The following is a 27,719-nucleotide window of genomic DNA, read 5'->3' as shown; positions in this document are numbered from 1 at the left end:
ACTAAAAAGATTCCACAGGGTTGTAGTCAGTAGCACAGGTCTATTTGGAGGCCTGTCACTAGTGATGTCCCCCAAGGTTCAATACTGGGCCCAGTGTTGTTTAAGTTATTCACCATAGCTCGTATGAAGGGGCAGATGCCTCCTCAGCAACTGACACCAAGCAGGGAGGAGTGGCCAACACCCCAGAGGGCTGTGCATCCCTTCAGAAGAACCTTGGCAGGTTGGAGAGATGCTTAGATGAGGACTGTCTGAAATTCAACAAAGGCAGGCGCAGGATCCTGCACCTGGGGAGGAACAACCCCATGAACCAGAAAACTTTACTCTTCCTGTCTACCCACTGTGGAGAAACACCTCAAAGACTGAGGTTGCCACTTTGGGTACAATGTTCTGGTATGATAATAAATTTTATACTTTTTAATAGCTTTTCAGATATATTCCTCTTAGCAAAACCATATGTCAACCAGGTAACAAACTATGTTAAAAGTTTCTTGGTCCTGGGGAGAAATATCTTAAATGGTGAAGGTGGTTGAATTCAGAGAGGTAAAATAAACTCATGTCACTGGGATAAATTCACTTAGTGGGACACTGGAGGAGGTTGCTTTGCTGAAGGCAGAAACTTGTTTACAAAAGGGAGTGAAAAAGACTGTAAAAATAATTTTTACCCTGAGGGATTGGGTTATGATACTGGTTAAGAAAATTCACCACAGAATTCTTTAAGCACCTACATATCGCTGTAGTTCTTGTTTAAATGACCACATTCGCCACTTACAGAGATTCTATAATTTCTCCCTTGTACCTAATTCAGAAAACTAATCAATGTATGCAGTCAGGAATTTTTATCCTGAAAAAAAAAAATCTGCAGAGAAAAACTCAGGTACAAATTAGGTATTTTATGTAGTTTTGGCAATCCTCAAGAAACAGTTGAAAGCCTTTTCATGTCTTCTTCTTCAGCACTTATAAAAAGTGATCTTCATTCAGATAATTTTCAGGCCAAGGATATGTTCCTATGGAGAGATTAACATTTCTCATTTTGTTTTTTGTATTCCTTCAAGAATACAAAGTGAATTTGTAAACAGTCTATTATTTATGCAGAACAAATTTATTCAATCTTTTCACATCTACAGTATTCTGATTGTGTGGTCTGGTATGGGTTTGGATTGTTTTTATTTTCCTTCCCCAGCCAGTTTAAAGATCCGTTTATTAGCCTAAAAAATATTTGCTTCTGTCTGTGTTTTGATAATCAGTTTTCTAGACATAATAATGCATTCCAGTTCTGCAATTCACCATAGGTTTTCCTCATCTCACACAGTAAATAAACTCTTTAAACACAATAATAACTTTAAAGTAGATGTTTAAAGTGCATTGCCTCTTTATGTTCCAGTCTAGTACCAGGTTAACTGGCTTTAATAATTCATTGCATCCTTACTTCTGTTTTCTCCTAATTCTCTTTCCTTTTGTGTATTCTAGGTTCTGATTCCAATTTCTTTGTATGTATCTATTGAAATAGTTAAGATCTGCCAAGTATACTTTATTCATCAAGATAAAGATTTATATGATGAAGAAACAGACTCTCAACTGCAGTGCCGAGCGTTAAATATCACAGAAGACTTGGGTCAGGTGCAGTTTATCTTTTCAGACAAGACTGGGACACTTACTGAAAATAAGATGGTTTTCCGAAGATGTACTGTTTCTGGGATAGAGTATTCCCATGATGATAACGGTGAGCTCATGGTCACGTTTTCTATCTGACAGTTGTGCTTTGGGCAAACTTAAGTAATCATAAAAGTTGCTGTAATCTTAAATCAAACAGGGAAACAAAAGAAATTTGACAGCTGTTTTCAGATCAGTGTAATTCAATGGCTGTGTTCAGCTAGCAATGACAATCTTTCCAGAGTGTTCTGTAATATCTACAGTATGTTGTCAAGACATTTAAAGCTTTTGGCTTTAGCTTCTGATACAATAAAGCACTTGAGTGCATGGCTAATGTAAGAAAATTGAATGGTGCTGCTGGTATCACACATGTTTGGTGTGTTTGAAGTATACAGTGTAAAATAACACTTTTAAGCATACAGCCAGATTAGTGTCTTATTGAATACCTGCAATGAGATTATCCTTTTGTGCTGAGAAATAAATGCAGACAAAGATGCCAATTTTCATATTAACAAGAAACATAATCTGATAGAATTGCATATTTTATGTTACCTTTGTCAGATTCTTTGCAGTGCTCCTGTGTGAAAAGTGTCTGTCAGGTATGTTTGCTCTATAAACACTGCAGTTGAGAGAATATCCACAAGCATCAGCCTCTTAACACAGTAAAAAATAGCTTTTTCACAAGGCAGTGTGAGAGTTGTCATCCCTGTGTTATTTCTTCATCCTTTTAAAATTATGAAGTGATTTCCTATTTTATGATGTTTCTAGTTTGTGTTATTTTTCCCTAACATACTATCATAATTTTTGAAAGAACAGATCTTAACTCTTCAAATCATGTTTTGTATGCAGGAAAATATTGATAGCTACAATATTAGTGTTTGCGAAACATAAGTTTCTTATTCTACACAACACATAAATATCTCTGATTATGAAGTTTTCTCAAAGAGCACTACAGAATTTCAGCTTACAAAGGAGATACAGAATAAGATAAAGAATCAAATTAGACTGGCAACTCTAAAACATGCTTTAGAAAGATGACAAGATCTTTAATGAGAAAAAGTTATTTTGAAGTAGTGGATTGTTGGTTTTTTTCCTCCTAATTGAAGATAGTACTGAGACCTTAAATTCAAGGTACTCCTTTTCAAGAAACTAGTGTTAGTTGGGTAGTGTTATAAGTGAGGTTTTTGTTACTTCTCTGCCATTGATTGTTTGCGTGTTTATACTAATTACAGAGTGTGTTCTGTTCCTCACAAAAATGATGTTATTGCCAATTAAAGCAGTGCAGAAAAGGTATTTGTATGAGCTTGCTATCATCAGATGATATCAGCTGAACTCAGGCCCCTGTGTGTTTGAGTTTGAGTATTGAATGTTCAGATCATTTTTCTTCAGATGTAGTGAATTTAACAGAAATCTAAGTTTGTACACACTTTCCACGTATGATTTCATATTGCAATATAAAAGTTAATGAATACAGAGTGAATGTCACTAGAAACAAGAGTGTCAGATACATAAACAGATTGGTTTTTTCAGTCATTCTTTTCATCTATGGCTTTGTTTGGGCTTCATTGTAACTTCAGTCAGTATAAAATTTCTGACCAATATAATTTTAAAATTGATGCAAAATATTTATACAGCATTTTATTCCTTTGGTTTTTTTCTCTCTAGGGAAAGTAGGTTTTTCTCTATAATTCTTTATACAAATTACGATAATTTCTATTTCTTTTGTTCTCTATAATCATGTAAGTAACACAATAAATACTATTCTTCATTCAAGTATTTTGTTAGCTCTATTCTGCAGTTTCATTTTATAACCATCTGTTATCTTTTCTACTGCTGAAGCCTTCTTGTTGAGATATGATAAAACGTCTATCACAGCTCTTCCTGGTTTTAGGGTGTGCATCAATAACATTTCGTTGCTGTGTGCTTATTTGGAAATGATTTGTCAGCCACTTTTCTGTGTCTTATACGATAGTATCTGAATTTTCTGCATGTGTTATAACTGATGCCTGAAACTGATAAACTTATAACTGATAACCCTGAAATCCTGTTCTGCACCTCAGGTTTTGTTGAAGATTTCATGGAATAGAAAATTCTAAAATCTTTCACTTAGGGGGTGATCCGAGTCTGCCATATATGCTAGAAAATCAAGTAAAATGCATTTTCCTTTTTTGATCTGTTTCAAAGATGACACTATATCTTCACATATCCAAGTTGGTTTTTTTCATGCATAGTGGTTTATTACTTGAAATCAAACTTTGAGTAGCACTTTATATGAAGAAATTAATTTATAATTATTGTACATAGATCATGATGCATAAACTGCAGATAATGGGTCATTTTCCACTGTAAAAGTAGATGTATAAGGATGGAAATAACCTTGCTCTGAGCTCTTTGACTCAAGTTTGTTATTCTGCTGTGGTGGGGTAGCAGTGCCTGTCATTCCAGTTGCTTGACCCTGCTCATGATAAAATCTTGTTTTCAGTTTTGGATATCTGTACAAAACTTTTAACTATTTGGTTCAAATTCATCATGCCAGATGTTTGCCTCAGGCATAAATCTTAGGAGAGAAATTTCAGTTAAAACAGCATCATTCAGCCATATCCAAGATCAAGGCTAAGATGTAACAAACTTTTTCCCATGGCAAGATTTTCTGACAAGTTTTCCACTGAAATCAGTTGGGGGCCCTCTTTTCTTGGGCTAAGCCACACACACACACAGAGAAGGAGATTTACATCTACACTGGCAAATTGAGGTCTGAAATTTCCTAACTTTTGAACTTTTATTTTCTTTTAAAGCATTTTTTGTGCATAATCTTGGACTACTGTGTATTTGTTAATTACTCAACCAACAGATTGTGAATAGCCATCATAAATTTTTTCTGTGCTGCTTTATAAGCTCTTCTCCCTAAAATTTATTCAGTTACAAGAAATTATCCCATTTTTTTTCTGTTCCACGGGGATTGTTATTACGCTGCATTTGACATTGTCATATCTTTCTGCATATCTAGTGCATTCCTTGCACTCAGGGAGTGCATTAAACAATGCACATGAGTTCTCTGACATGTAGATTGGTCTTTCCACTTCTTCCTCTCCCTATGCATGCAGTGCACAATTTTGGGGGTTTGGGAGCTACTTTAAAGCTATATGCTATGCTGTATTCAGTTTGGCATATCTGAGGCAGCATGTGGTGGGACTATCAATTTTTTCCTTGGAAATTCATACCACAAAGCTGTATAAATTCCCCATGTGAGAGGTGAGATTTATGATTATGAGGAAGAGTTCTGTTTTGCATCAGACATGGATGTGTTAATTATGATTTTCATCACAGAGGTTTATGCAGACCTTATGCAGGATTGAAGCAATTATTACATGCTTTAACATAAAAACTGAAACCCTGAGCAAGACTTAATACATTTTTAGGTGTGGGAAACAAGTTTTCATGAATGTTCTGGAAAAAGCATTTTCCTCCAGAATTCTCTGTAAGGTCCAAGTTTCTTACGATGTGGATGGCACCTTGCCCAGGAATATTGCATTGTTTTAGTCTAGACAAAAGGTGACAAAAACATGAATAGCAGAGGGCAATAAATTGCACTAGTGTGGAACAAAATCAGCTGGAGGTAGTACAAAGTATTATTCATGGGTACAGATACGTAGAAGCTTATCACTGAAGAGGAATCCAGTAATGTAAGGGAAATTTTGAGCATACTTAATAATAGTTCCATGATGGAAGTGCTATGAAATACTCATCACTGTTGAGGTCACAGTATTTTGGTGGTGGATTATGCACTAATTTGAATCAGACTGTGGGAATTTTCACTGCACATTTGGGTCCTCTGGAGACTATATTGGCAAGGATGGGATCCTAGTTACCTAATTGCTGATATTTGCATGGAGGATAGTAATCTGATAAGTTTACAGCTACAGGAGAGAATTAAACATTTGTGGGTGTAATTTATCAGATTTCTTAGACATCTGTGATGGTTCTCTAATACATACCTATTTCTGTGGTGTAGAAATCTCTATACAGACAAAGAGAATTCCCACCTCATGTCTCTATGACTGTTACCTTCTCCAAAGATTCTTCTTGACTGGCAGAGTGTTAATACAGGAGCAGGGTGCGTCATGGACCACTCCATGTAGAAAAATGATTGTCCCATTCACAAATGTCCTGGGTATTTATAGAATACCCATTGGCACTATACTCTGGTTAAATCCCAGAATTATTCTTCCAATCAGTACTACCTTCTAGCCCAAAAGAATGTTAGCACAGAAAAGAAGAAAAAATGTGTTGTTTCCCTGTATGTCAAATCACATGGCCATAGCAGCGCTCTTCCATTCAGGCTAGGAGACAGCTTCTAACAATTCTTAGAAATGGCCTTGCCCCAAGTCTGCTTGCTAATCCCAGAGACAGTAGGTGCCAAAAAGCCAACTGTGTTTCTGAAAGTCCTTACATGATTTAGCCAGAACCAGATGGTCTTGGCCTGACATTTGTCGTAGTTGTTTTCCAAATGCTGCATTAATCACACTCTAGCCTATGGGATGTGATTTGTTTTTCTAGTTTTAGCTGCCCATTGTATGAAGCTGTTGACAAAACATGAATTGAATCTCCATGAATACAACCACACAAATCTGAAAAATCTGAATTTTTCTTTCTTTGAATTCCTCCCCCTTCCTTCCAATGACTGAAGAAAACTACAGACAACCTAAGAATAAGAGAAGTTTATGGAAGTGAAGGTAGATGATAAATACCTCAGTGATTTTCTCTTGTTTAACAAAGTTTCTTTATCACTAAATTAGAGAGAGAATTATTTTTTTTCTGATGTCCAGTTTTTCTGGATGAAGGTTGGCTAGCAACTAATTTTCACGGGAAAACACATTATGTTAAAAAAATTCTTTCCTAGTTTGGGGGGTTGTTTTGTAGTGGAATTTTCTTACTCTCTTGTGTGTAGTTGTAAGAACATAGTTTGCATAGTCCAGCCATATTAGTGTGTTTTTTAAATTTTTTTTTTAAGGCATGGAAAACAAAAAACCTTTTTAATAAATGCAGGACCTGCTTCCAAAGGGCTTTCTCATCTGACACCTTTAAAATCTGACAAGCTTCAGAAATCAGGGAAGTCCACCTAGCCTTTCCTGGAAAGCTGAAAACCTTTAGCAGAACTGGGTGCTTCAGGCATTCTCTGTAGCTTTTTTGTAGTTTCTCTGTACCTTTCCTATCACTTTTTAAAAACTTTTTAATGAGTAACTAAGGGGAGGAAACCAGTATAAGCAGATACAGAACTCAGTACATATTAAATCCTAATAAAAAACAGAATAACTCATACCTAGAGACAAGTACTTCTTTCCTCTAAGCATGTACCTACACCAACAATTTCTCTGAAAAAATCTCAAGAAAAAAGGAATTATCTCTGTTTCTGAGTAAAGAGTTCTTTATAAAGGAGTTAAGGTTATTAAGCCCCTGGGGATGCCAGGAGGTTAGAGGATGGGAAGTCTTGGTGTTTTCTTATCTCAAGACTTCCTCTTAGGGCAAGTTCTTGCAAAGTAAATTAAGATTATGTTAGCACACTTGTACAAATTTATAGAATTCTAGCTGCTTGACTGAATCTTTATGTAGACACTAGAGTGCACTTCAAAGTGAAATAAACTTGCACTTATAAAATAATAAGGAAACAAGGTGGTGTGATGGTGTAAGTGCTGCCCATCTAGATTTATTTTGTGACAGTTCAGTAGCCTTACTGAATAGTTAGAGGCAAAATGGAATTTTTCCATGGTGAAACAGTGCCCACACACTGAAGGCTTAAGTATTCTGGTTTGGGGGATCTGCAGTTTTATGCTGCTTGAAGGGAAATTCTTTATAGGTTCCTAATCCCACATTTCAAGTTAGTTATCTGGCTGTGTGGCAACAGTGTCTCTGTCACCTGAAAAGTGGACCCCTTTTCATAGAACATATATGTTCTATGAAAACATATATGTTCATATTTTTTCATATGGCATGGAAGGTAAAACAAAGAAAACCAAAATCAAAATTAAATTAAAGAAAAGGGGTTTAAAAAGAAAAGAGTTTATCTTCAAGAAGATAGAGAATTTATCTTCTCAATACTTGGCAGCATTTTATTTATAAATAAAACTACAGGAGTTTTATTTATAGCTTCCTGCTGTCTTCTGAAAGATAAAAGAGGGTTAATGGAGTAACTATTAACTGTTGTTTCTTTTTTGTGCCGTGAATATAAAGTGAAGTACAGCATAGTGAAATTTGACTTTCATAAATTGCATAGCTGTGTTACCAAAGTTGTTTGTGTCTTTGCCTTTAATAAGAAACTGGTTTGAAAAAAAAGATCAAGGCCATCAATTTTCAGTGCTGAAACTGAAAAGTATCCCACAACAATGTCTTTCAGGTTCTAATGTTCACAGGAAAAGGTTCGCAATTGGAGGGAGCTGAGTGGGTGGAGAGAACAGTGTGTTCCCAGAGAAGCACGCACTGCACAGCTGAAGCGATGTGAACCTTAGCCATAGCATAATGATTGAACAGGGTTTCATTATTTCTTTAAACTCCTTAATTCTTGCTGCATAATGTGTAAGACTGCACTTGAGAAAACGTTGAAAGGTGCTCAGGCTTGTTTTCTGTTTTTGTTGTCAAGTTTCTCTCGGTATAAACTGAAATAGCACCGTTTGTATCAAAAGAATTGCATTTGATTTGGTTAAATGAGATTCCAGTCTTGTTCCTACTTTCCCATTTCCTCCTCTTTCTCAGTGGCAAGGACAATTAAATGGATGTACTACAATAAAACATAAGAGAAAAATAGGGAGCAAGAGATAGCTATTATTACATAGACTAAAAAGAACCATGCTATCAGTGTAATGCTAATAAATAAACTGAGTACTGCATTAGGAAACCGCTTTTGCTATGTTGAAAAAACCAAATATGTAAGATGTAATGCAAGAAAGAAGAAAGAGCAATGAGGAATCCAGAGATATGGTATGCAGGCATAAACACTGTGTATTGTACATGAAATGCATTCTCAGCTTAACCATAGAGTTTTTATTCAGGGAATAAAATTATATTCAGTTCAGGGTCTTTGAGGTCTTATATCTCAAGACATATTTTCAGAGCAGAGGCCTAAAGTAGGTATGATTATTAAAGAAAATGTATCCTGTTTAAAAAAACTCTTCTTGGAAGGGAGCTGGACTGACTGAGTAACACATTTTGCAAAGCTGAAGTAAGTAATTGTAGCCAGTCATTTCCCTGTCAGGGGATATTACCTGTTATGAGAAGAAGCAGCAGAGATTTCTGTCAGCCTGCCATTCAAATGTCCAGCATCTATGGTGAAAATATTATCCCTATGGCAAATCCAAACTTTCCTTATGCTTTTCCTGAGAGTGGCTGTGTCCACATGCTGCACCAGCTCTGCTTGAGACTGGTTTTACTGCTGAAGGCCCTAGTGAAAATGAGGCACAAAAATATTTTTCTTATGATGGATTTAAATCTTAAATGTTGATAAAGTGCAGAAAACCTTACAACTGTGTCATCTTGAGCAATGTTTTTTTTTTCAACCAGGGGTTAGTAGCATGTAACAAGGAGCCTGCAGAAGATAATGAAGGCAGAGGTTGCACTGGCTGGCTGGGCACTGCCCTCACACAGGTCTCATCCCATGGTGTTCTCTCCATCAATACTCCCCAGCCTGGATCTCTGCTTAGAAGTGCTGCAGTTCAGTCTGGACCTTCTGTGTAGACTGCTTCTGATATAGACAAACCTATAATCAGTTGAGTTCACACTATAGGGATCTGCATTTCCACTGGGAAAATACACAGAAGCTTACAGAGCAGAAGAAAGTGGTAATTAGTGGGCAAGAGTGATGGAACATGTTAGAACTGCACTGGCCCAAAGCCCATGCATGAAATTGCAGGAAGCAGCCTTTGGATGTGAAATGAACTTCATTTACTTGCAGCTCATTACCATGCAACAGAAGGACCAAGGAAACCAGTGATCTCCCTAATTCTTTGAGCTGTCCTATAGGTTCTGTAATACAAATTAGAGAACTAGGCAAGTACTGAAAGGATAAGGCAACAGTGCTGTGCCATTCTCTTGGAAGCTGTCTGGCTCAAGGATCAGCTGCCTACATGGCAGTGACCATGCTGTTGCTCAACCATTTCCCTACCACATACCTAGAGGAATATATATCCCACCAAATAATGCTAATGAATTCACCATTAGTCTCCAGCAGCCCCAGGACCTAGGCTGCAAGGCTCTATTCAAGCTGTGGGGCAGAAGTGCAGTGTGTCCTGCAGCCTTTGTGTCTCCAAATGTGCTGTGATCCTTTCTACATCCATGGTTTGAATGTTTTGCCAGAGGAGCCAGAGTGCAGTGGTTGGGCACAGATTTAGAGCAGTGACCAGGTGTGCAGTCACAGCTAGGATTGAGACATTCCCATTTTCTGCATTTCAGACAAAGCTTATACATGTTTCAAATGGCGTTGAAAAAACCTCTGATGCATGATATTGTAGTGATAGAGCTATCACCATGTACTGTGTATGGTCTGGTTTCAACTCCTTCAGCTGCTTTCTGACAGCTAAAACATGTTTGGAAATTGCAGTAGACAGTGAGAGTGGGTTTTTCTTTGTAAAGCTAGCTTCATTAAAAGTGATCATGTGCCAAACTCACCATATATTATGCAAGATTTTTCTCAGGAAGTATTTTGAAATAATTTTTTTGTTTGTTTGTTAAAAGCCTGAATAATTAACTTACATGCTAGTGATTTATCATTTGCTATTAGGAAAATCTAATTTGTTACACTGGAGAACTGAAGCAAACTGAGCCACAAGTGTGTAACTTGTACTGTATATTGTGGATTATTTTGAAAGCATAATGAAAAGCTTTTCAATGAATACATAATGAAGGAATAAATAGATACCTGTTAGAGTGGCATTTTCCTGCCTAATGAATCACCCAAATTACTAAATGCCCACGGTCTTTAGGAATGAAAAAATATCTTGTACATCAGTTACAGTTAAACAGCCTGTCATTAGAGGGGCAGGATTCCACAGCTGTTTCACACCTCTGCTTTCTGTTTCCTTTTTGATTTCTGTATATCAAACTGCCAGGATTGTTTTCTAGCATTAATTGGCTTAGTTGGATTCTTCACTGAGGAAGCATTAATCTAAAATATATCACTTGGAAAAATTTTCATTTTGTGTAAACCAGGAATTGGTCACTGCAGCAGATGGTGATAGGAACAAGTGTTGCAGCAGGTGAGGGTACCCTGGTTTTTATAGTGCATGCTGCATTATCCTGTCTGTCGTGCAGAGAAGAAGGGACAGGCTCCACAGTGGTTTTAGCACTAGGCTGGCAGTCAAGAATCTGGCTGAGTTCATGTCTCCACTCTTCAGCAAATGGCCCTGACCTTAAGCAAGGCTTTAATGCTCTCTGTACCTCATCTCTGTGTGTAAAACAATGGCAGTAGTGTTCAGTAGGTGTGTTGTTCTGGGTAGATTTCAGGTGTCAGTAACTGTTACTCAGTAGATTTGACATTTTTGCTGGAAAATACTTTATTTGAAATTTGTATTGGAAATGACAAGAAAAATTTCTGGATGCTTTATTTCCTACTCAGATATCAAGTGAAGGCCAAATTATTTGGTTGATTTCATCAGGCAAAGCAGGAGAACAGTCTTCAAGGATGCACTGAATTACTGCAGAGTCTAACTGCCTTTCACAGAGAATATGATGATAAGGGAGGCAATGCATTTGTGTTACATTTCTAATTATGTTATCTGCATCCTCCATTGGATACTACCATTCAGTTAAAACTATATCTCCTGGTAGTGGAATCATTCATTATTACTGAGAAACCACAGCATAATATTAAAATCAGATCACCTGAAAAAAAGTCACCATATCCCTCTCCCTCTTTCTAAGCCATTTTTAACATATGCAACATTTGTCCCTTTTTATTTTTAATGACAGCCAAACGCTTAGCAATGTACCAAGAACCTGATTCTGAAGAAGAAGAGGCAGCCCCAAAAGGAGGCACTCTGTCCCAGCGTGACAGCATCTGCAGCCATCAGAGCATCAAAGTGATACACCGGAGCCAGAGCACCAAAACCCACCGGCGCACGGGTAGCAGAGCTGAAGCAAAAAGAGCAAGCATACTCTCAAAGCACACTGCCTTCAGTAGCCCAATGGTAAGTCATGAGAACTAAATGCAGTGTCCTGTATCTTGTAACAGAACCATGTCCTGGAAAGGAAAAGGTAAGGAAATCTGTAGTACATTGTGTGACTCTTCATAGTTTTCATCTTGGTGTGTTTACTTCTGTAAAAACAGCTGTTTGTACAAAAACAATGAAGTGTTGGCATAGATCTTATCTAAGTGCCTTGTCTCTGGGAACAAGCTGAAAGTAAAGACAATCTGAATAATTTGTTTTAGTTATAATTTGATTTTGGGAAGTAAATGTATGTCTTCCTTTTATCTACAGAAGCTGAGAATAGCATTGATGTCAAGGATTCTAATTGTTCTCCATATGCCTCTTCTTTTCTCTTTTGTCAGAGGATTTTAAAACTATCAAGTGCTGGGGTGACCACCATGTATTCCAATTCTTAGATACTATTGACATACACCATAGCATAGTTTCTAGTTTCAGTGACTATCAGTCAACTGCATGTGTTGTATTTTAAAAAGTAAACATCTTTGCATTTCAAAATGTTGGTGAGTTTATGTCTTTACAACTGCATTTGGCTTATTTTATACTGTTGTAATTTAGTGTAAGTTTTACATGAGCTGAATGATAAGAGGGGAGAAGAGCCAAGTCGTGTCTGTTCTTGGGGATTTGCATTGTTGCACTGTTGACACAAATTCACCCTTAAAGCAAATTACAAATACAAAGGAAGATACTTTTTGCACTAGTGGAACTTCTTGATTTCAGTCAAGAGTAAGCTTTTTTGATAAAATTACAAGATGCAGTTTTTATAGGTGGAGTTCTGTGGTTGCTCCTGTTCATCAGCTTGCTGAGCATCAAGTGATAAAATTCTACTGAGAAAAGAGGCTTAGATCAGTTTATCTTTTAATCTTTTGTATCCTTGACTCCCTGTGTGTTACAAAATACTGAAGTTTGTTCTGTATTATTAAATGGGTAGAAAATACTGATGAAATAGAGTTGAAAGGGCTCAACGTTTCATGTATTAATTTCAAATGTGCAGATGACTGTTGTTCTCTAAGAAGCAATTGAAGTTGGTTTCATTTTCTTGTGCTGATGTAAAGCCAAATTTTAAATGTCATTGCTGCCTATTTTTTTCCGCACTTCTGGTCTCTGCAGTGTACCATACTTTAGTATTAGATAATAAATGTCTTGAATTAAATGGGAAAGAGGGAGGAAAATTAGTATGTAACTCTCCTCCTTTCCACTACCTCCAAAGTAGATAAATATTGCTGCTATAAATAGTTCACATAATTTCTACCAGAAGGCTCATTGTTAACTGTTCATTGTCTAGAGTGGGTGTGTTACAGTTCTCTCCACCTCTACTCTGTGGTGTAAGGCTACCCCAAAACTCTTCATATTGACACTGTTTTAATTCCTTGTTGCTGCTTTGGAAATGTGGAAACACAGATTTTAATCACTGGTATTTGTTACTAGGAGAAGGACATCACACCTGACCCAAGGTTGTTAGAAAAGGTGAATGAATGTGCAAAGCATCTGGAGGTCATGAGGAGCCACGAACAGCCATTATCCCATCTGAGTCCAGAACTATGTGACGTTTTTGACTTCTTCATAGCTTTGACTATATGTAACACAGTCGTGGTTACTGCACCAAATCAGCCTCGACAGAAGGTAAGTTAAAGAAAAAAGAAAAGAGAATTCAGGCTTCTTGATACTGCCTTGATACTAAATTATCTTCTAAGCTAGGGAAATGAAAACTTCCTGTTCTAGCAAGAAACAACTAGGGTGAGTTGTGAGATGACTTGTAGAGCCACTGTGTGACTGAGTGAGTTTAGTAATGCATTAGCTGAATGAAGTAAGTCAGCTATTTCACTTGCCTCCATGGTAAGACGTGCTTTCATCGACAATTTCAGGATACTTCTGGAACTCTGCTGATTTCTTGTACTGCAATGTACTCATTTAATAAACATAAATATGTAAGCATGTGTGGAAACTAATTTGTAAATGTACAAAACTTACCAGAAAGGGATATAAGCTGTCAGTGAATAAATATATCATATGTATGGATTAAATTAGGGAAAGGCTGAGACATTTTTTAAAAGTTTGAAAAGAGAAATACACTTGAAAAACATCACTTAAAACTTTCAAATTATGTAAAAGATGCATCTTAAGCTCATTATGAGAAATAATGATTGTTAGTGCTTAAATTGGCCTTTAATTAGTGTCACTGATGAATGAGAATTTTAAGAACGCAATCCCAAGATGATCTGTAAGACAAAACTATAATGGAATGTAATATTAAAGCTCGCCAGCAGCTGGAATTTCCATTCTGGAGAAAATTCTGTACTTTGCTTCTGTTCCAGATTGGAAAAAAAAAGTGAACTAGTCTGCAAAATGATGTGGTTTTGTGCCAAGGAAACATTTGGAGAATGCTCAGTTCTGCTGTTTCAGGAATGCTACACTGTTACACAATAATATAATATATATTACTATGAATATGCTATTACTAGTAATGTTACTGTATCTATAGAACAGATTTGAGTGAACTGCAATGAATGTTAAGTCTGAAGCAAAATGCCTCAGTGCTGAAAGAGACGGGGGAAATTACTTATCGCAACATGTGTCTTTTGAGAATATTTTCAACATTGTCATATTCTCATTGAATTTAACTCTGTGAGATACACCCTTCTCAATAGAAAAATACTGCATTAACTTTTTTTTCTCTACCTTCACTGGAATATGCACAAAGGATGACAAGGTTTCATACTAATGGTAGCTTATAGTATGCACTTCTGATGGTGGTGGTGCAACACTGATAAACTATCCATTTTTCATATCTGAAGAGGAGAAAAAAGAAAAAAACTGTTTTAATACAAGCACATGTGCTTTCATACACGAGTATAACTCTGAAGTTCTAGTGAGTTTTTTTGCAGGTGTTGCGTCAGTGTTGTCCATTTACTTTCCTTTCTCAAAATCCGAATACCATTACTTTTTGCCCTTAAAGAAGTTTTACTCTTTAGCTGGAGATGCTTAGACTATAAGTGTCAAAATTCTTGTACAGCTTTTCTTTGGTGTTTATTCATTGTTGGGTTTTGTTCTTCACAAGGTCAGAGACCGATTTGAACTGAAATCTCCAGTAAAAACCATTGAAGACTTCATACGAAGATTCACTCCAAGTCGCTTGACCGCTGGATCTAACAGCAGCAGTTCCTCTAGTCTAGCTACAAGCAAATCAATGCACAGATTCGGTTTAAGCACGCTTTCATCTACATCTACAGATAGCACTTTATTAAAACTGGAAGAGAAGCTGGCGTACTCTGCACAGATGAATAACAATGGCTACAGCTCCCAGCAAGGCAGGACGGCTGTGGGAGGTACACCCGAGGAAGGAGAACTCCGTTACGAAGCAGAGAGTCCAGATGAAGCTGCCCTCGTCTATGCAGCAAGGGCATATAACTGTTCTCTGGTTGGAAGGCTGTCTGACCAGGTTTCAGTGGAGCTACCTCACCTGGGAACCTTAAGCTTTGAGGTATTACATACATTGGGCTTTGACTCCATCAGGAAGAGGATGTCAGTAGTGGTCAGACATCCTCTCACAGACGAAATAAATGTTTACACTAAAGGAGCAGATTCAGTTGTTATGGATCTTCTTCTCCCCTGCTCTTCAGGTATACACCTCTTACTTACTTTTGGGTGGGGGGGAGTTGGGAGGCAGTTGCTGCAGATCTCACTTACTGCCTTATCTAGCAAGTAGACTTGCCTGCTTTTCATTTTGTAGAATGGCAATCATTATCTTTCTTTCATAATACTTTGTAATTATTGCAAATTTTCTGTAAAAAATTACTGGTTTCTAACCTCTCAAGAATGACTGAAGACAATTTCTGTAGAAGATCTACTAGCAAGCTTTATTTTAAAGGAATTTCTTGCAACTTAGCCAAAGCAATTTACATTTCTTTAGAAAAACCTGTCTGGCAGTGCTTGGACAGTTGAGTATTTATCATATGAAACTGAAGTACATCTTATTGCTGCTTCCCTCTCTTTCATTTGTAAGTCCTTACATCCTTTTGCTGAAATACGTTTCATTTATCAGCACATTTTTTCATGTTTAACTGTGATGCTGAAGGGCAGTGTGAATCAATCAGCCATCAGAACAGCAAGGTTGTGGCAAAAGATGGAGAGATGCTGTTTAGATAAGAAATCTTGGCTTCAAATGCATAGTTGACTAGCAAGCAGTAGACATGTAGCTGTGAACATGGAATTTCCCTAAAGCCTGGAGAATTCTCCAGCACCCAAATGACCTAGGCAGCAGGGACAGCTTTAAATAGCTAATTGTTATCAGCTGGTTTCAAGAAGAATCCTGTAAGTTTTCAGAAGTTAGACTCATGGGTTTCAGTTTGCATTAATCAGTTTGCATCTGATTTACTGTATTTTCAACACTGAATTTCATCCAGTGTTTAAAGATTACCCCAGTATGAATGGACAGAGCCCCAAAGTGGTAGAGGTACTTCCCATGTTTCACTAATGCATTGACTTTGTGGTTACTTTGACTTTAGTTGGAGTAAACAATTGTGAAAGGCTTACACTGTGTAATTTTAGTTTAACGAAACACAGAAAAATGTTGGCATTAGTTTTCTGGTTTCAGCCATATAAATCAAAGCTGAGCCAAAAAAGTTAAGAACAACTTGTCCTTAACTAACAACAAAGTATTCATGAATAATTTTCTAGCAAAGATCTGAAGGCACATAGAGCATCTATGGAAACTTCTTGCCTTCCAAACTACTAATAGAGAACTTTTAGCACTGAAAAATTCTAATACCTAGAAAATAATAATTGGAAATGACTTCTCAGAATGAGAATTGAGCATTCAGGAAAGAAAAAAAAAATATTTAATGCCAGCTCTTAATTTTTTTGACATCATAGACTGTGTTCAAAACTACCATGTCTATTCACAGTAGGCTTAATGGATCAAGAAATTTTCAGGGAAATCTCAGGCAGGTCTAGGACCCACCTAGGTAAAAACAGTAAGGCCAGTTAGATAATTTTAAAAAGGCAACATTATCAAAGTTGATATATGTCAGAGACGAAGAAGCAGAATTCTTCTGCTTCTCTGAAGGTCACTGTGGGAATGAGCAATGTTTGTAGCTGGGCAAATACAGATTCCACCATCATTACAGGCAAGCAAATTGAAAGTGGTTCTGAAATTGTGTGGGAAGATTTTTGTTTTTGTTTGCGTTTTTTGTTTATTTGGGTTTTTTTTAAATCAAATTGAACTATGAGTTCTGGTGTGCTTTGCTTTTGCAAGCAATGTAAAGTGCAGCCTCTAGAACACTAAGCAGTTCCCCTTGTTTTTTCTAGTCCTCTTAAGCCCCTGCTGGCTTCAGTAATTCTGTATGTTTCAGCAGATCTGTCTGAAAAACATTTGACATTTCTCTTGAGTATCTTTCACTCCTGGAACTGAATTTGCTGTCTCTGCCTGCAGTATCCTAGTGTCAATGGATATAGAGGGAGCCTCAAAAGATCTATGCTGTGGCTGTTATCTGTATTGTGGGATCTGTCCTTGATGTTACCCAGTTCACTGGTGATGGTGGAACGTGTGTGTGAGAGACATTATGCTGCAATAATTCAGTCATTTATCATTTTAAGGAAATGACTAAATGGTGAATGGATATGACAACTAATCCCACAGCTTGGTCTTTGCTCTCTTAGTTCTTCAGGGATATGTGAACTATACACTAGTCAAGCATGTTTCTTGAGACTTTTGTCCTTAGACTGAAGGATGAAGGCAGCACCATGTCTAAAATCTCCCAGCTCTAACACCACATGGCATGAAACACATATTCCTGCTTGGGAGGAAGAGTATTTTAGAATATGACAAGAGAAATAGCCTGAAATCAGAAGCAGAAGTATTATGTTTTAGCTTTCTTGTGTCTTATAGGAAAGTATAAATCGTCATGAGCTTCAAGATTCAAAGAGATTATGAATTGACTCTATTTGCTCTGCCTGTATATCTAGTTAAGACTGTGGAACCTAGTGTATTCTGGTAGCAAACAGATATTTTCAAAAGCCTTGAAAGTATTCCCAAGAGTGTATTGTTTTTACTTTATCTCAACAGTCACCATGTTCATAAATGAGAAAGTTTTACTGTTTGAGTTAATACCCAGTTCATAGAGGAACTGTGAACATAAATCATTGAGAAAACAATGACTGTGCTGGCTTTCTGCAGCTCAAGATTATGGAAGGAAATGAAGAAGCAGAAAGCCACTAGCTCTCTGTCATTCCTCTGGAGGAGACTTCCTCTGTTTTTCACTGACATGGTGCATGTGGTCACACTGCTCAGAGCAGACTCTGCATCCCAGCTAAAAAAATCTCCGCAACTGGATTTTGTCTGCAAGAGATTCCTCCCCCACTTCTAACTTCTGAGCACAAGATAAATCTCAGGATAGGACTGATGAGGCAGATGAATGGCTATAAGGGCTTCAGCTGTCATTGGTATGCTGGAAATGAGAACTTGCACAGAAAATAGTATACACATCTCTACTTGTAGAGAGTTGTGTCCTTGTTCATTGAAGGAGGTGTGAGCATTTGACATATGATCACTGCATTATCACCTGTGGTATTCAGACAGATCTGAAGTGATTAACACCACTTAACCTTAAAGGGATAGAAACAGCTTTAGATGTGTTAAAGCACCTGTTGACGTTTGCATCATTTAAAGCCAGTGAGCCACTGGAATAGCCACTCCCATAAGATAATTTCATGTGGGATATGCAAAAAATATGGCATTTTTCTCTAGAATGTTAATGTCTCACAATAAATTAGGAAGAATGCTTGCCTGCTTTATTTGTCTAAAGTTAAAAAAAACCCTCACTAATACAAGAAGCCTTGAAGATTTGCTGCAGTACTTCTCCCAGAAAAAAAAAAAAAAGTTTTATGTAATATAGCAAAGTCACATGTGCCAAAAAGGTTATAATGCATTAATAGAAAAGTAGCAAAATGAAACTGTGTTAGGTTGCTGGTTCCTTATATGCCTATTTCTATATGTAGCGTAAGAAAGGGCTTTCCAATTGCAAATAATTCTTGTAGGGATGTCCTTCTGGAATAAAACATCTGTATTGTCCCTTTGAGACAATCAACAACAATCAGCATAGGTGGTATTAATAGGTAGATGGACAAGCCCATGAGAATATTCCTACCAGTCAGTATTCACCACATGACCTTAATCAGATGGGACTGAAATGAAGATATGCAGGAAATAACCACAATCTTCACAGAGTCTCTTGGGAACAGCTGTGTATGTATAATCCCAGGTTTGCAGACCTAGAGAGGATAGAAAAGTCTGTAAAGGTGAGAATATAGCTGTACAGTGAGTAAAATGTTCTGATACATGGTTGACATAAATGGAAAAAAAACCAGAATATTTGGATTCTAAACTCACAGTTCCCTTATTTCTACAAAATCAATACATGTATGTGTTTGTGTTGGAGCACCTGAATGCCCAATTGCCAGTCTGCTGCTGTATAAATACAAAAGTATTGAATGCTATGTAATTTTATAGACAGGCAGATATATGTATGTAGTCAACATATAGCAAGATCAAATTCAGTATGAGTGCACACTGGGTAAATGGGCACTGAAAAGTATAAACAGTAAGATACTTATGCCATCTAATTTATATATCTGTATTAAGTGCTTAGCATAATGGCATAGTGCCCACAGGCTCTCAGAATGAGAGGTGAGCACATTCAGTGCTGAACTGAGAATTCAGACGGTCCCTTGAGGTGCCCAACCTTCTGGTGGAGTGGTCACCTTTCTCAGTGACTGGTTACTGCACAAGTACCAGTAACTCAAAAACTGGATTTAGTAACAGCTTCAGTTACAGAATTATATCCTGAAATGATTCTACATCCCCTGAAAATATTCAGACTTCAGTAAAAAAAAAAAGTGTATCACATCTGGGAGTAGAAAAACCAGCCAGAAAATACCAGTTTTCTCACTCAATGGTTCCAATCTAAAAACTTATCCCTGGTATGTTTACTTAAGGGCTAACCTTGAAATTCATATTACTACCACAGTACCTTTTTCAAGACTTGTCTCAATCCTAGATGATAAAAAAGATGCATTATTGCTTGTTTTTAATTTTTAAAAATAACATCATTTCATGTAATAAGATGGAACAAAATGTGGTGCTATGATATTTATTACTGTATGTTAATCACAGGGTGAGCACACTGCACCAGTCCCAACTAAAAAGAGAAAAAAAACCAAATCCTCAGTCCTCATTTTGAGTAGTTACACATAGCTTTAAGAGAAGGGTAAAGTTAAGTGGAAGTTTTGCTGATGAATCCAAGGAAGAAGCTAGCTGTGAGGTCTGCAAATGCAAATTCTTCTCTAAATGAAATCACAGACATACCCAGAACTTCTTGTGTTGATTCAGGCTGATAGGAAGTACCAGTAGAGCACTAACAAGACAAAAGGACCTTCATGCACTCAGATATACAAGCACTGTTTCCACTTCTTTTAAGATATTAGCCTTGGTGGAAGATTGAGTGCTATTTTTAAGTGTTGTTTTTCTGCACATGATGAGCTGTGGAGAAGCAGAAAAACATTTGCTTGTAGTGTATTTGAAATCATACTTCTATTTCTGACAGTATTGTTTGCTGTGAAGATTATAATGATTTCTTAAAATATTCAGGCAAAAGAAATACTTAAAGAGTAAAAAAAAGATCTTTCTCACGTACATTCACAGTGACTTTTTTGAAGAAGACAGAAAAGAGAACAAAAAGACTTTTTTCCTTTTTTTTCTTTTTTTTTTTCTTTTTTCTTTTTTAATGGAATGTTTTACTTCAGTTTCCCAGGAAATATCAACACCTCTTTAAAAGTATCAGTTATAAAGTGCTGGTACAGTGAGTACTATATACAAGTTTTTATTCTCTGAGGCAATTCAGCTGCTGTTATTTTTCAACGAGTAATTTATGATTTTATTCTTATCTAGATGACCCTCGGGGCAAACATCAAAAAAAAATCCGAAGCAAAACCCAGAATTACCTTAATCTTTATGCTGTAGATGGGCTGCGGACCCTCTGTATTGCAAAAAGAGTAAGTAAATGCAGGCTTTTAGTTTGCTTTTAAAGAGAGTCTTGACAAAGATTACTGAAGGTATTTATTATTTTATTGTTCTTGATTCATAACCTCTTTTTCATTTTATTCAGTAAACTATGAATGCCATCACATCATATTGACTGTGCCCTCACATGCTCTTTGTAATAGGTTCTCAGCAAGGAAGAGTATGGCTGTTGGTTAAAAACTCATTTAGAAGCAGAATCCTCTATTGAAAATCGCGAAGAACTTCTGTTTCAGTCAGCACTGCGGATAGAGAAGAATCTGCATCTGCTAGGTAATGAAATGAGAGCTGGACATGAAATTAAAATGTGATAAAAATTCTGAAAGCTTGGCTATGAAATCCATTCTTCCCTTTAAATTGTTTCTGACAGTATAGAAATTGGCTTCCGTGTGACTTTATCATGGCTGTCATGTGCAGCACCACAAAGGAATAGGATATAATAAATATGAAAGACATACCCTGTTTTCCTTACTCCTGCCAACATTTTAGCACTAGTGAAACAAGTGGAGTAATACTAGGGATGAATTTGACACAACATCATAAATGGGAGCTGCTGCTCTAAACAAGAGGAGACCTGGCCCAAGCTGTCTACAGAATTTCATTAGTTCAGTGCTTCTTCAACATGTCAGAGACTTCCCTGACTCCAGGGGCACCAGAGACACGCATAAAGCAAAACTCAGAAACTGCATCTGTGAGAGGCATCAACTTTCATATACATCAGGGTGTGATACACAGTGCACTCACGGCCTGTGTATCTGTGGCAAAGGGTTTCAGTTAAAATCAGTGTATGTAAAAAGTATTGCAAGAGCTAAGTCATACTCTTTTGACTTGAGATGTTGAAAGCACTGAGATTCTAAAGTTTATTTACATATACTGGTACACCATGCATCCAGCTGCTTTCTCTGGCAAAGAAACTGGCACAGCCATACCACTGCTGGAGAAAAAAACCTTCACCAATTGCCCACATGCCTGTCTCTGGGAGATAGATCCACCTCACCCAACTCCTAATGCATCTACTACACATCTCTAAGGCTCAACATATAACCAGTGGGGAGACAAAAAAAGTGTGGTTCATTTGGTCTGATTTAGGTACCTGCTTTAGGATTAGATTTATCGTGCCCTTAAAGTGTCTGGTTTTCTTCCCTGACTTAAAGGGGGGCATGAATTTCCTAATTCAGACCAGAGTAATCAAGATCCCACCATGGGTGTACCTGTTGGCCCTGGCTGCAGTCTAAGGTGATAAAAAAAAGGGAAAAAAAAAGTGAAATTAAGCTGCTAGACAAATAAATGAGCTCTGGCCAGTAGTAAACTATCAGATCAATCATTCCCCAAGAACCTCATACTGTGGTTTGTAGCTTGCAATGATCAGTCATCATTAGGTTGTGGGAATAAAAATTCAGTCTGGAATATATTTTTCTTCATTTGAATAGCAAAAGCTTTCCCAACATTGCCCTATGAATGTGTTTTCATGTAAATGACTGGCGCTCGGACTTAAGGGGACTTCTACTGTTAACTGTTCTTTTTTAAAGGAAGAACCAGAGAAGAAATAATTAGCTGAGAAAAGTTTATTTTGTTTTTCCTGCTGTTCCAGGTAACTTGCATGTCTGTCACTTCCTCATTTGCTAGTGGCAGGGCTTGCATTTCCTCACAAGTTGCTCTGATGCTCAGTGGAGCACTGATCTACCAGTGGTGACACTGAGCTTGGTCCTGAGTGGCTTTTTGCCACTTTTCATATATATGAAAATCTTGTCTCAAACAGCTGATTTATGTAAGCGCGAAACAGATACCCACTCTCTTATAACAGGTAGAAAGATGCATTGAAAGCATGAAAATACACATTTTACTCTCGCCTCGCTGTCAACAGATTTATGATTCATTCTCTGCTATATCTCATTTGGTCACCAGTGTCTTTCTGCAAGAGCAAAGAGCAGCAACAAGGCACAAAAAGGTTTATGTTTGCAGTCTCATTTACCAAGCTGCAGTCCAGCTGTTACTCGCCTTTAAAAGAGGAATTTCTAGTGACTCACTCTGTTGCTGAGAAAAGGCAGTTAAGACCTTTAGGAATTGAAATGATCTCCAAGAACCAGTAGCTTCTCTAGCAACATTCAGAAGAAATTATGTGGATATGGAGCATAGAGACAATAAGCCTTGTGAACCTCTGGGACTAGGAGTGGCATCTGGTTGCTTTTGACATTTTGAATTCTGGATTTGTTGTTTACTGTTGATGCAACTGTTTACCGCAACTACTTTCCTTTCTTCCTCCTCAATACCCCCAAAAAGCTGCCCAGATCTTGCAACCATTGATAGTTTAGCTGTCTCCCAGTAAAAGTGGCTGCTGGTTGTTTTGGGGTTTGTTTTTGTTTGTTTGTTTTTTAATCTAAGCTTAAAATTTAAGGGCAACCCTAGGTGTTGATTTAATAGAGAATATTTTGCTTTTTTTTATGTGCTTAGGTGCAACTGGCATAGAGGACCGTTTGCAGGATGGTGTTCCAGAAACCATTGCAAGCTTGCGCAAAGCTGGGTTGCAGATTTGGGTTCTTACTGGAGACAAGCAAGAAACAGCTGTTAATATTGCATACGCCTGCAAGCTTCTAGATCACGATGAAGAAATCATCACTTTGAATGCTGAATCACCAGTAAGCAGATCCAGTATACAAGTTGACTAATGAATTAGTTTTGCTTTATTTTTAACTTGTGCAATTAAAAGTTTGATGGCTTTTTTCCTTTTCCTCTTTTTTTTTTTTTTTTTTTACTTCTTTTTCTGCTTCATCTGTAATTTTCAGGTAGGATATGTCTTTGAATACTTCTCAGTGAATCATGCTTCTAAACCATAGCCTCATGTATCACAGCCTTAGTGAGAACATGTAATTGTGTGTAGTTAACTCCACCATGAATGAAAATATGCCATAGCAGCATAAATCACTTTCTTTGGTATGCATTTTCAAAACATCCCTGTTTCTGTTTATTGGCACTAATGGGTCTAAAAAGCAACCTGTTATTAAATACATGTTGAGAAAGAAAGCAATTGATAACCTGTTGAGAATTTGTGCTTTATTTTATGCCACTGAAATGTAGTATTTAGATAACTCATTCATGTTTTCTCAGGTGGCTTTTTCTCTGGAGATAGAAGCAATATTTAAATTTTGATGCTAACAGTGAGAGGCAGAAAACCACATCTACAGTAACGCCTTGCTTCCTAACAGACCTTTTCTAATCCTTCTGAATTACTGATCTTTCCTGTGCTCACCTTGTTGCAAGCAGTCACAAAGAGTTTACTGATACGATCTAACACACAAGGAACCAGACTGATAGTGCTGTAGTCCTTTTATGGGGTGATAAAATTGGACTTCAGATCAGCAGAGGAGAGGTAGGCCATCAGTATTCAGCTCCAATTTCATTCAAAAAGAAAGAAAAGAGAACAGCATTTTCCATTCTTGGGTGTATCAACTGAACTGGTAAATTAATTTTCCATGCGTTTTCTTTTTAGTCATACTTTGCTGTAAGACCAATTGCATTTCTTCTAAATGTTCATATATTCTCAATAACATTTTCTAGTTGAGTAAGGCTAGGAGAAAGATTTCAGCTTAAATAACCCTTTAATTGGCCTTTAACAATGCATAGCTCTTTGATCTGAGTTGTGGGCGTATACATGGTGCTCATCACCATAATGGTGTTCATCACCCTACTTAACTTGGTACCAATTATATATCATTTCCTAGCACTGTTATTCTGAGAAGGAGCTAAAAGAAATTAATTTAGCATACAAAAGTGCATGTTAAAGAAGAATTAGATTTTAAGCCTTTCTACTCTTTACTGTTGTTATACCTTATGCAAGAATTAAGTGTGTTCAGAACAAGTAGAAGATTACTAGAAATCAAAACTTTTAACAGTGCAGCAAATAATACATTGCCCATATTAGTTATACCTAAACTTATAGCAAACAGAGGCCTTTGAATACATGTTCTTTTCTCTCAAGCATTTCTATTTTGAATTTTTTTTCAGGAGACATGTGCTGTCTTGCTGGAACAGTGTCTGCAATGCGTACAGTCTAAATTTTCAAACACAATAGACGGAGCTCCTGGAAACATGACTGTTGGGTTCACCCCTCTCTATCCACCCTCTTCCTCTGTGCTTTCCAGCTTGGGCCTAGTCATTGATGGAAGGACTCTAGCTTATGCCCTGGAACCTGCACTAGAAGATAAATTTCTTGCACTAGCCAAGCGATGCCGTTCAGTACTGTGTTGTCGCTCTACCCCACTCCAAAAGAGCATGGTAGTGAAACTAGTCAGAGACAAACTCAAAGCAATGACCTTGGCAATAGGTAAATACCTCAGTTTATACTAGCCTGCCTTGATGTATACTGTGACTTGAAAATTTTGATTTTTTTGACATGGAATAGGACCCTCCCAGCTGCCTCACAGCTGAAACAGCCTTCCAGTTTAGTCTGAAAACATGTTGGACAATTCTAATATATTTATTCTACCATATTTAATCAAAACCAGGATAGAACTCTGGAGTAGTAGCTGGGATTTCTTCCTACAGAAGTTAGGTAATCAGGACCCAGTTATGCTAAGAGGTTTTGACATGTCTGAACACAGCTGTGAAAAACTGGGTTACATTATGCTGTGCAAAACATTATTTTGCAATCACTGTGTTACACCCCAAAAAACACTCTGCTCAGTGCTGTTTCATGCGATCATGCTTAAACTCAAGGTTCTGTGTTTATCATCACAAGTCAGCCATACAGCAAAGGCTATGACTTGGCCTTGTCATTATAGAGAGTGGATTTACAACTGGTATTATGCCAACACTTACACTTTTCCCACCTAATCACTCAAAGGCAGAGGGGAGACTTTGGCAGTTTATCTGTCTTAGGTTTGACAGGATCTTCCACGTTTCTATGATTTTTACACAAGTCAACTAGCTCTTCTTTCCCTATCTCAAGTTTAGGTTCATGTTTCATTAGAAGATACGATTTCAGCATATACTGTCGCAAGTACACTTGCTTTCATCTATCTGTGTGATTAATTATGGCTGGAACACATGTGGGTGGGACTTGGCTGTGAGAAACCCTAAGTACATATAATAATTGCCAGACTTGTGTGACATCAACATCACTAAGTATGTATTGATTATCACAATCTTCATGGTCAGTATATTGTATCTTGCTCAAATATGCCTCCCCCCTACTGAATTCATATATTTGGCTAACTGACTGTGGACATAATCGTCTGCATATGTTGTAAAAAACATCTGGCTCGTTAACTTGAATTATCCAAAATGTTTAAAAACACTAGTGGAGACTAGGCAGCTTGTATTTTCATTCTTAAGCTTACAAGTTGAGCTTAAGCTCCTGCTCAGGCTTAAAGCCTAGCTGTATGCATCCTCTCTTTTAACCAGCATTATATACAACCCATAACTTGGGTTGTATCACACAGTCACAAAGATACCTGCTTTGTCTGGTGAGAGGATACCACTCTTACACATGCCAGCAGTAATGGTGACATGTGGTGTGCACCTCAGCCACTGGACTTTTAGACCAAGTGTCTTGTCATAAGCTAATACAATATCATTTTCCATTAGTACACTGGCTACAAGTTTAAGAGGTTAAGAACTAGATACTCATTCTGGTATCCTGTCTATGGCACCTGTCACTTGTCGTGTCGTGGTTAGAAGCAGAGTAGGGGGTGGTGGCTCTGCAACCATCCTAATTAAATCTGCCATTCTTGGGTGTATTAAAGATCTCAGACTGGTCAACCCTACTCTTGACTTTTTCTTTCATTCATCTGCTTTTTAACTTCCTTTAGTATTTTTACAGTGTAGACATTTTCATTGGCTTTAGGCCTTCTTGCACATTTAATTCTTAGTCATACCTGATTGCAGGCAGACTCTAAATCAGGAAGCAGTATTGGGGACGTTTATTCTCAGCCTTCTACTCTTTTACCATTGGTGCATTTCAGGCCTGATACCTGAATTTTAGGTATTAAAAAGAGATGGATTTGTTTTATTGTTACTGTCCTGTGATAAAAAGGTCTAAAAAGATCAGAATTTCCTGGAAATTTTGCAAGCTTTGAACCTTATATTCTAAAGGTGTATCCTTTTCTACTGCACATCTCCCTTACTATACCCAACCAACATTTAGTAAATGTCTCAATATACTCAACCAACACTCAATAACAACTGTTTTTCCTTTGTTTTGTTGCTGCCAACTGTTGTTGTTCTTCTAGTGACAACAAAACTGCATTTTGTCATCTTTAGGTGATGGTGCTAATGATGTCAGCATGATCCAAGTGGCAGATGTTGGTGTGGGGATCTCTGGTCAAGAAGGCATGCAGGTAATGTTGCTTGTGCAGTGGAAAGCACTCCCATGACGGCATGAAACAGCCACTTAGGTGGGTCAGATTGTCAGATTGGTCAGGTTGTTCAGGCTGCCTCTGGACAGTCAGCACAAATAAAGGAAAAGCAGCAAGTTGTGCTGAGGACTGCCAGTTCTGTCTGTAAGTTCGGTTTATAAGTTCTGTCTTATGAGGGTTCTTTCAGCTTGAGTTTGACCTCACACTTGTTCTGAGATTTGTGATGAGTTTACACACACTCTGCCTTCTCAGAAAATTGAACTTACCACATCCCTCTAAGCAATATGATTAAAAAATAATTAGCTAAATAATTGTTTAAAGGACAAAAAAAGCTCAGCTATGCATTATTTAGGAAATAAATGTTTGTCTTATGCTGGCTTTTATTCTCTTCTCTCTTGGGTATACTTCTATGGAGTGGCTGCACAAGTCAGTACAATTAATGTAGATTATTTG

General features: G+C 37.4%; 1 protein-coding gene across 1 annotated transcript in view; it reads left to right on the top strand.

Moving 5' to 3' along the window:
- ATP10A (ATPase phospholipid transporting 10A (putative)) overlaps positions 1-27,719 on the top strand; it is a 109,494-nt gene that overhangs the window by 70,413 nt on the left and 11,362 nt on the right. Inside the window, exons 7-15 of the mRNA XM_015638393.3 lie at positions 1,468-1,720; positions 11,605-11,822; positions 13,269-13,463; positions 14,899-15,460; positions 20,785-20,888; positions 21,060-21,186; positions 23,365-23,549; positions 24,916-25,234; positions 27,172-27,248. Coding sequence (XP_015493879.1) covers positions 1,468-1,720; positions 11,605-11,822; positions 13,269-13,463; positions 14,899-15,460; positions 20,785-20,888; positions 21,060-21,186; positions 23,365-23,549; positions 24,916-25,234; positions 27,172-27,248 — 2,040 coding nt within the window. The remainder of the gene's footprint in view (positions 1-1,467; positions 1,721-11,604; positions 11,823-13,268; positions 13,464-14,898; positions 15,461-20,784; positions 20,889-21,059; positions 21,187-23,364; positions 23,550-24,915; positions 25,235-27,171; positions 27,249-27,719) is intronic.

This window comes from Parus major, chromosome 1 (genome assembly GCF_001522545.3).
Source record: "Parus major isolate Abel chromosome 1, Parus_major1.1, whole genome shotgun sequence".
Classification (NCBI taxonomy): Eukaryota; Metazoa; Chordata; class Aves; order Passeriformes; family Paridae; genus Parus; species Parus major.
This window is presented reverse-complemented; position numbering and strand designations above follow the sequence as displayed.